Here is a 10,008-nt window from a genome sequence, read left to right on the forward strand (position 1 = left end):
AGACCCTCACAATACGTTTGGGCCTGCCAGGTCGGACTGGCATCTTCCCCCACCATCGGAGCCAACTCACCATGAGGTGGTGATCAGTTGGCAGTTCCGCCCCTCTCTTCACCCGAGTGTCCAAGATATGCGGCCGCAAGTCCGATGACACGACAACAAAGTCGATCATCGAACTGCAACCGAGAGTGTTCTGGTGCTGAGTCCACGTGTGGACACCCTTATGCTTGAACATGGTGTTCGTTATGGACAATCCGTGGTGAGCACATAAGTCCAATAACAGAACACCACTCGGGTTCTGATCAGGGGGTGCTGTTCCTCCCAATCACGCCCTTCCAGGTCTCACTGTCATTGCCCACGTGAGCATTGAAGTCCCCCAGCAGAACGATGGAGTCCCCAGCGGGAGCGCTCTCCAGAACCACCTCCAAGGACTCCAAAAAGGGTGAGTACTCTGAACTGTTGTTTGGTGCATAGGCACAAATAACACTCAGGACCTGTCCCCCCACCCGAAGGCGGACGGAGGCTACCCTCTTGTCCACCGGGGTGAAGCCCAATGTACAGACGCCGAACCGGGGGGACACCTGCTGCCTCTCACCGTGGGCAACTCCAGAGTGGAAGAGAATCCAACCCCTCTCGAGGACACGTACCAGAGCCCAAGCTCTGTGTGGAGGCGAGCCCGACTATATCTAGTCGGAACTTCTCGGCCTCGCACACCAGCTCAGGCTCCTTCCCTGCCAGAGAGGTGACCTTCCACGTCCCTAGAGCCAGCTTTTGTAGCCGGGGATCGGATCGCCAAGGTCCCTGCCTTCGGTCACCACCCAGCTCACAATGCACCCGAGGGGGACCCCGGTGACCCGCGTCCAAGCAAGGGAAAATACAATCAAATAATGTTTCTCATGGGGTTTTTGGAGCCGTGCTTTGCCTGGTCCCTCACCTAGGACCTGTTTCTCATGGGTGACCCTGCCAGGGGCATAAAGCCCCAGACAACTTAGCTCCTAGGATCATTGGGACACAGAAACCTCTCCACTACGATAAGGTGAAGGCCCAAGGAGGGGAGTAATGTGGTAATTCCGGTATATAAAATAAATAAACAAACAGGCAGTAATGTGGTAATACCAGTGTGTGTGTGTGTATATGTTTTTGTTTTGTTTTATAAACAATTGTGCAAAATGATGCTGAGTACTCTAGCAATTAGAGGAGTTTGAAATGACTAATAGAACAATAGTCTGGTGCAGTGACCATTGTGTAAATGGCGCAGAGACTTCAAGAGATTAATGCAGTTTAAAGTGACTAGTAGTGTGATAATCTGGGACAATGTCAGTTGTGCAAATGGTGCAGATACTTCTCAAGCACATGAGTGGCCAGTATTGGTCAATAACAGATATGCAAGCTGTGCGGGGTGGCGAGACGACTACAGCGGGTGCACGAGTAATGTATGATTGGCCCGACAGAGATGTGACTACAATCTCAAGACAAAATTGGCAGCATGTTACAAAGGAATTGTAAATTAACTGTTTAAGAAGTTAATGGTTACATGGTTAAAGGCTACATTGCGCCACAGCACCAGTAAACAACAGCCAATTCTGGAACTAAGAGACTTCGTCAACGGCATTTTAAGTGACAAAGTGAAACTATTTTTGGACACATTGTTCACTCTCGACGGTCTGTTTTATCCAATATTCGTTATGTCGGGGTCCATTTTATTGAGGTTCCACTGTACTCATTTGTTGAATTTAGTGATATTATTTTCCCGACACTGGGTTGACCCCATTATTTACTCTTTACTCTTTGTTTGATATGTGCAAAACGTAATTTGTACAAATTTTATTGAAAAGGTTAAGTAGCAGCATTAAACACGATTCATCCATACAAGTTGGTGGCCCTGAAACAACATTATATAGTTTGCAATAGTGTTGCCGTGTTGACTTTATACAGTGATGCCTTCAGATACGAATGACCCGACTTAAGAGGTTTTTGAGAAATGAGCTGTCGATGGGCTGATTTCTTTTTTGCTTTGACTTGCGAGCGCAAACTTGAGATACGAGCACTGTATGGTGGCAGGTGACCCAACTCGCTTAACAACCAACAGTTAGCAGTTAGCAAACAATTCTCACTTGAAGGCTTGCTGTCAAATTAAACATTAAAACAAAGAGAATTACACACTTTATTTAAAACAAATACATAGCCTCCGCAAGCTTAATGGTAACTTACAATGGGAAACACCATATTCACACGTGTTAACAATTAGCTTCTATATAACTGTGATGTTACCCTTTAAGCAATGGATATCTGAACACAAACGGTGGAACAACACATGTATAAAAATACAATAACAATACTCACAGTCATATATTCTTTATACACTGCGAAGAACAGCCAATATTATTGCCGCACACGAAGCAGAGAGAGGAGCTGTGTATCCAGTACAGTATATCCGTATGTCTGTCTTATACTGCCCCCAGGTGGCCGAGGCGTACACACCAGAATTAGCACCATTATGTGCAATGAAAGAGAAACTGTGACAAAAGCTGTTTGTTTCTAATTCTATTTAATTATGTCATTAGAGTGCTATTTTCTTTTTCTTTTTTTTTTGGTGGGGGCTGAAATGGAGTACAAGCATTTTCAATAATTTCAATGAGGAAAGATGATTTGAGATATGAGTGTTTCGAGTTACGAGCGTGGTCATGGGTTAGGGTGAACCTCTGTAATTTTGCATTCCTAGCACATCTGGCTGACTATATTAACAATAAAACAAGTGTAAAAATAACACTGCACATTCTATTTCAAAGCAAGAAAATTGAAAGAAGTAATTGAATTTGAGATTTAACAGAAAGTCAACAAATATAATGTTCAAAAAAATAGCAGTGTTGACATCGGTCTTTTCAAATTCAAAGTTGTACTGTATAAACTAAGAAACGCTTGAAGATTCAACTTTCCTGAGAATCATAAACTAATATTTAGTTGCATAACCACGGTTTCTGATAACTGCGTCACATCCGTGGTGCATGGAGTCGACCAACCTCTGGCAGCGTTCAACAGGTATTGCAGCCCAGGACAATTGTACTAAGTTCCACAGTTCCTCTGCATTTCTTGGTTTTGCCTCATGAACCGCATTTTTTTATGTCAGCCCACATATTTTCTATGGGATTAAGGTCCGGCCGGGGATTGCGCTGGCCACTCCATTACTTGATCTATTTGTCTGGAACCATGATTTTGCTCGCTTGCTTGTGTGTTTGGAGTCCTTGTCTTGTTGAAACCCCCATTTCAAAGGCATTTCCTCTTCAGCATACGGCCACATGACTGCTTCCAGTATTCTGATGATCCATGATCCCTGCTATGCGATAAATAGGACCAACACCATCGTGTGAGAAACATCCCCATATCATGATGCTTGCAGCACCATGCTTCTCCGGCTTCACTGTGTGGCTTGCATTCAGTGTTTGCAGGATGTCTGACCCTTAGACCCAAAGGAACAATCTTATGCTCTCATCAGTCCACAAAATATGACACTCTTTTTTTTTTTTTTTTTTTTTTTTTTTTTTTATAGGCGAGTCAATGTGTTCTTTGGCAAATTGTAACCGCTTCAGCACGTCTTTTGATTAACAATGGGACTTTGCGGGGCCTTCTTGCTGGTAACTTGGCTTCACATCGACGTCGTCTGATTATTAAAGTACCCACAGGCAACCTTAGATCTTCTTTGATCCTCCTGGAGCTGATCATTGGCTGAGCCTTTGCCAGTTTGGTTATTCTCCGATCTTGTTCTTTTTCTTCCTCGCCTTTCTGGTTTTGGTTGCCATTTTAAAGCGTTTGATATCATTTTAGCGGCGCAGCCTATCATTTTCTGCACTTCTTTATAGCTTTTCCCCTCTTTTATTCATTTCTGAATCAAAGAGCGTTCTTCTTCTGAACAGTGTCTTGAACGACCCCCAAGGACAAATGCACAGCCAGCATATGCAGCGTCAGTTGCCTTGATCCTCAAATAAGGGCCACCTGTTTAACACCTTTTTTTTTTTTTTTTTTTTTCACAGAATCAATTACCTCACTAAGTGAACTAAGCACTGCTATTTTTTCTTAAACACGCCCCTTTCAGTTAATGATTCAGCTTCACAGAATCAGCACCATGCACGTCATGCTTGTTGGTTTTCTATACCTTTACAAAACCTTTTAGAAGGTGGAATGCTCATTGCCTGCTATGTATTTCCGCCGTCCCAGCTAACCTACAAGCTACAGCTAACGCGGCTAAATACAATGCCGAGCTGCATTGTCAATGCAGCACGAGTCATTAAGTATCGCCTCCATGACAGCAGATAAACTACATTTTGAGAACTATCGCTATCACGCAGGGAGGATAAGACGGGAGACAGATGGCGGGGAATCCACTTGCTAAGCAAAACACCAAAATAAGTGATTGGGCGGTCCAGTACACTTGTCACATACTGTAGGTCTGGCTGGAACTGCGTTATGGCAGAGATTAGCCAACTTTGAAGCGCAAAACATCAGGCAAATTAGTCCGCGTTTCTAGAGGAATACACTGAAATATACGCTAACGTTGGACAGCTACAGAAACAAAGGGATCGGAAACCAGAAATGAATTAATTGGTCACCGCTGCTACGTCACTCGAGAAAATGGGCCTATAAATTGAAAAGTACATTAATATTGTCAATATTTATAGAGTAAGATAACATTTATTAGTCCCACAGTAGGGAATTTGCATGGATACACAAAAGGAGCATGCGAGAGAAGACATTTGGCTGCAAATGTGTCCACCATACACGGTTGATGCAATAAATACAGTAAAATAACAAATATTGAAGCCATAATTTTGTAACGATTACAATAATAGAGTAATGATTATGTTCTGAGACTGAACAGTATGCAGACTTATACTGCAATAACTGTCCCATGGTAATGTTCTTGACATCATTTTAAAAATATGGAGGTTCAGACAAATTGTTCTGGAAGTGAATTTTTATAGGTTGGCAGCTTTGCAGTCATAGCCATAAATGCAATTTTACTAGTGATTGTTTTATCATTAATAATTGGCGGGTTTTATTTATTTTGTATATTTAATTTAATGTAAAGTGCTTTTTGTTGCATTTTGTTTTTGTATGAAAAGCCCTTACAAAGTCCGTTTGATTGATAATTCCTTTCGGTCTTTCGGCTTTGCCGCCCGCCCCGTTCCGGTTTGGCTCAAGAATTTTCATTTTTATTTTATATTTTTTTTCGTGTCTTTACAGTTATTGATCAAATTATATGAAAATGACCTACCTATACAATGATATTTGTGCCTACCAGCTGGACTATTAGAGCTTCTGGCCGCATGCGTGTTTCTCACTATTGTGTTTGCACCCTCGCACCTCTCAGGCTCCATCCCAGCAGCAGATGAGGATGTGGCCAGGCAGTGATGGTGGAGGTGGGGGTCAGGACCCAGCATACACCCAGTTGCTGCTCCACAAGCCGGCTGCCTCCCAACAACACCAGCGCCACTTCCTGGATCAGCCCCACCATCCCCACCCGACCTACTCCCACCACGGGAACGGCGGGCGCGGCCTGCGACAGGGCGGACAGACGGGCATCGGCGGAGGAGGGGGCCAGCAGGGATCCTCGCCCCAGATGAGTGACAGCATGGATGTGGGCGTGTCCCTCGGGCTGCACCACCTGGGGGCGGTGTCTTCCATGGAGGCGTCTCAATTCGGCTCCGCCTCCCTACCCCTCGCTCTGCCGATGGGACTGTCTGCCTTCCGGACTCGGACGGCCCCCGCCGCACCCGGGCCGCAAGCGCCGCCCCCTGAGGACTACTACCCTGCCTCCAACAACAATAACCCCGCTGCAGGGGGCAGAGGGAGGCCGGACTCAGACGAGGGGCCGGCCAACTCTTGATAAAACCTGAACCATGCCCTAAAGCCATACAATTTTAACTACAACTACGACAACTACACATATACAGCCGGAGTTCAGAGACAAAGACATGAACTTTGTGCTGAAGGAGACAGTCTGTACTGCATGAGAGGAGGAGGATGCTGGGAAAACTCTCTTTTTATCCTGTGTTACTTTTTCGTCTTTTGTTGCGACTGTCATTTGAAATTGAATGATTGTGACAAGTTTGTTTTTATTAATATTATTGTTGTTGGTTAATATTATTTGATTTTTTTTTTTTCTTTTTTTTTTCTTTTTTCCTCCCCCCCCCCCCCCCCCCCCCCCCCCTGTGGTTTGAGGAGTTGTGTGTTCTATTGGTGTTTTGAGCCTGGAGAGGAGGGAGGAGGATGAAGAGGATATAGAGGCCCCTTGCTTTTCTATTTCACTCCATTCGGAGGCAGAAAGTGGAAGGAGAGCACACTTTTCATGTTTACAAATGACAACATTAGTATGTTGTCATTTACAGCGTTTAGAGGAGCGGTCACAACACACACACACTCATATGCACCTCTTGTGATGTGTGAATCACACATCGTGTGTGTGATTCAGGACTCTTGGATTTTCTCTCCTGAGTGTTATGTGTTTTTTTGGGTTATTTTGTTTGTTTTTGTCCTCCCTCTGTCACGCCCACTTGTGACAGGTGTATAGAGGCAGGTGGAGGGGAGAGAAGGTGACAGAATACTGATGCCTTCCTGGCACTCACAGGGATCTTCTCCGCATCCTCTCATCTTCCTCTCCTCCTCCTCCTCCTGTTGTTTCTTCTCCAGACAGCTCCTCCTCTCTGTGCTGCTAATCATCATGACAACTGGTCCGGATTGCTGCTAAAGATCCAACACAGATCAATAAAGAATTAAAAAGAATAGAAACAGAAAGTTTAAAAAACGAAACTTTTTAACCCTTCTGCTTAAGAGAAAAGGATAAAGTAAGAACCACTGCATCTCAATGTATTTATTACTATTTAACAAGAAAAAAACAAACTGAAAGTAACCCTTTTTTCTGCTCTTCTTTGTTTGGTTGCCTTCTTTCTGCAGGTGAGCTCTGATTGGCTATTGTAACAGTGACAGTAACTGGTGACGTGGGAATGTCACTGGTTGTGGGGAATGGGTGGTTCGGGAGGGTTTGGGGCAAAATAAAGTTGGATATATAATAAGAATAAAGAGTATACTTTTGCACACCAAAGTCAAACAAAAATCAGATCTCCACTTTTATTCCTACTAACCTGATTGATGACCATCTTGTCAGGACAAAGCTTGTCTACTTATGTGACTTTGAATCGGGAGGATGTTAATTTTAGTAGCAATAACAGAGGAACTATGCAGACCTCCGGGGCGGCACGGTGCGCGACTGGTTAGCACATCTGCCTTACAGTTCTGAAGTCCTGGGTTCAAATCCGGCCTTGTCTGTGGAGTTCAAATGTTCTCCCAGTGCCAAATCAGATGTTAATCATAAACATTGAATAAACTGACTGAATAGCACATCTCCCTCACAGTTCCGAGGTCGTGGGTTTGTATCCGGGCTCCGGTTTCCTCCCACAGTCCAAAAACATGCATTGTAGGTTAATTGAAGACTAAATTGTCCGTAGGTGTGGATGAGAGTGTGAATGGTGGTGTGTCTGTGTGTGCCCTGCGACCAGTTCAGGGTGTAACCCAGCTGTAGCCTGAAGTCAGCTGAGCTCGGTGCCAGCACGCCCGTGACCCTCCCTAGTGAGGATCAGCGGTACGGAAAATGGATGGAGGGATGCAGACCTCCAGCGGTAAATGAACATTTCCCCTACATAACGCGCCCAGATTATGATCTAACTATGAACTGTGTTTGGCAAATAGGAAGGTGTTCACGAGCTGATGGGACAACCGCGAGGAGGCTGAGTTCATATTTGGTAGACGGTTTTTCAAATTATACACGCACAAATTACATTGTAACAAAGGCTTGGGATTTACTACATATAATGACTATACTGAATGTCCATAGTTTCTTTTTGGGGAGGTTTCAGCATATTTATCATTGTAATTGTCAGAGGAGGGACCAAGTCATTGCTTTGCAAGTCACGAGTAAGTCTCAAGTCTTTACCCTCAAGTCCCAAGTCAAGACCGGCAAGTCCCGAGTCAAGTCGCAAGTCCTACACTTTCAGTTTCGAGTCCTTTTAACAAAAAGTAATAATACATTTTAATATGTATAGTATTTATGTATGTAATTAATATCCATCCATCCATTTTCTAGGTTCTAGGTTCATTGTGAAAACTCTAAATTGCCCGTAGGTGTGAATTGTGAGCGCGAATGCTTTTTTGTTTCTATGTGCCCTGCGATCGGCTGGCGACCAGTTCAGGGTGTACCCCGCCTTTCGCCCGCAGATAGGTGGGAGAGGCTCCAGCACGCCCGCGACCCTAGTGAGGATAAGCGGTACAGAAAGTGGATGGATGGATATTTTAAAATCCATATTCATTTATCAAAATTAATTTTTTGTGCTTTGAACCTTTGTAAGAGAACTCGAGGGCTGATTGAAATTTTTGCACCTTCAAAGCCAATCATGCGGGGGGGACTTTGGGGACCGATCGATAGTACATTTTCAATTATTCTAAGAAAATGCTATTTTATTCGTTTTTCTCACTTTATTTCTGAAGTTACAAATAGCATATAGCGGGATACTGCATTTTCTCGTCTACAAACGAGTAGTGAGGCAATTTCAAACAAAAATTAAAAAGCAAAAAATAAATTTCAGTTTAAACTTGGTATTTCTTGCATAAAAAACAAAAGGCATTAATTTAAAAAAGGAGGAACACAAATTTGTCATCTGGTTATAAAGGCACAATCCAACTGTGGTATCTCAGTCAGAACACTAGGGGGCACTGCGCAAATATATTTCATCAAAAAGAGACGACGGAGAAGAAAAGGACACAAAGAAGAATGTAGCTTCAATGCCGTGTCAGAAATTCACTCACTCACTACTCCCTACTCCCCATAAACCATATCAAGGGTGGGCAAACGTTTTGGATCAGGGGCCACAATGACTTTTAAAATTTGACCGGCGGACCAAGCCAGGACCAGAGTCTTACATATAAAAAATAAACACCAAAAAAGGCATTGTAGTGTTAATATTTAGATTTAATTTTGATGGGAAGAGGGTTGTTTTGTTGATCACCTTTTTTTTTTTGCCAGTGCATCAATGTCTGGTGTTAGTTTTTGTGGTGGTAATTCTCAGAACACATCTGAGGTGTTCATCACTCAGCTGGGATCTGCCGGATGTTTTGTTGGTGTTCATCATACTAAAAGTCTGTTCACACACAAATGTAGAGCCAAACACCACCAGCGTCCTCTGTGCCATCTTCTGGATTTTTGGAAATTTGACTGTGCTTAATGAAGCATAAAACTCGTCCAGCTTGAGAGTTGAACATCTCTTTGAAGACAGAATCACATTGGAGTTCCATCTGTCGCTCCCGTGGCACTTGTGTGACAGAATCTTGGATGGCAGTTTGTCAGATAAAGGTGTTTTGCTTGGGTCTGCAAACTTGATTTTAACCACTGAGCTGTAGCCATCAGTTCCTGCGGTGATGGGCTGTTAGCATAATCAGTACGCTTGGTACAAAGGTAACAGCTGATGTTATATTCCTCTGAAACCGCAATGGTTTCTTAACAAATTACACATACAGCCTTTGACCGGACTTCAGTGAAAAAGTATTTAGTAGTCCATTCTACAACCCCAATTCCAATGAAGTTGGGACATTGGGTTAAACATAAATAAAAACAGGATACAATGATTTGCAAATCCTATTCAACCTATATATATACTGCATACATTTGCGCACAACACTGTACCATTAAAGATACCGGGAATACCCTTTCACAGGTATAGATAATAATACAAACATACTTTGGGGGCTGTTTTTTAAAATGTCATTTGTTGATGCCAAATGCTCTAGCATTTAAAAAAAAAAAAAAAGTAAACCTCATGAAAATCGATTGAAAAATGCACAAGTTACGACCTAATTTCAATGTGGATGCATTGCCTTTAATGGGAATGTCGCCCCTGCCAACATGGCCTCCGCGTATGCACATTGGTTAGCCGGGCTGCTACAGCGCGCTCATGCCAACATGGCCGC

The 10,008-nt window shown here is 43.5% G+C and overlaps 1 protein-coding gene across 1 annotated transcript in view; it reads left to right on the forward strand.

The window, feature by feature from the left end:
* Positions 1 to 6,168, forward strand: part of LOC133401122 (dual specificity tyrosine-phosphorylation-regulated kinase 1B-like) — a 51,816-nt gene extending 45,648 nt beyond the window's left edge. Inside the window, 1 exon segment of the mRNA XM_061673674.1 lies at positions 5,363 to 6,168. Coding sequence (XP_061529658.1) covers positions 5,363 to 5,878 — 516 coding nt within the window. The 3' untranslated portion in view covers positions 5,879 to 6,168.
* The last annotated feature ends 3,840 nt before the right edge of the window (positions 6,169 to 10,008 follow it).

Source organism: Phycodurus eques, chromosome 4 (assembly GCF_024500275.1).
Source record: "Phycodurus eques isolate BA_2022a chromosome 4, UOR_Pequ_1.1, whole genome shotgun sequence".
In the NCBI taxonomy this organism is placed as follows: Eukaryota; Metazoa; Chordata; class Actinopteri; order Syngnathiformes; family Syngnathidae; genus Phycodurus; species Phycodurus eques.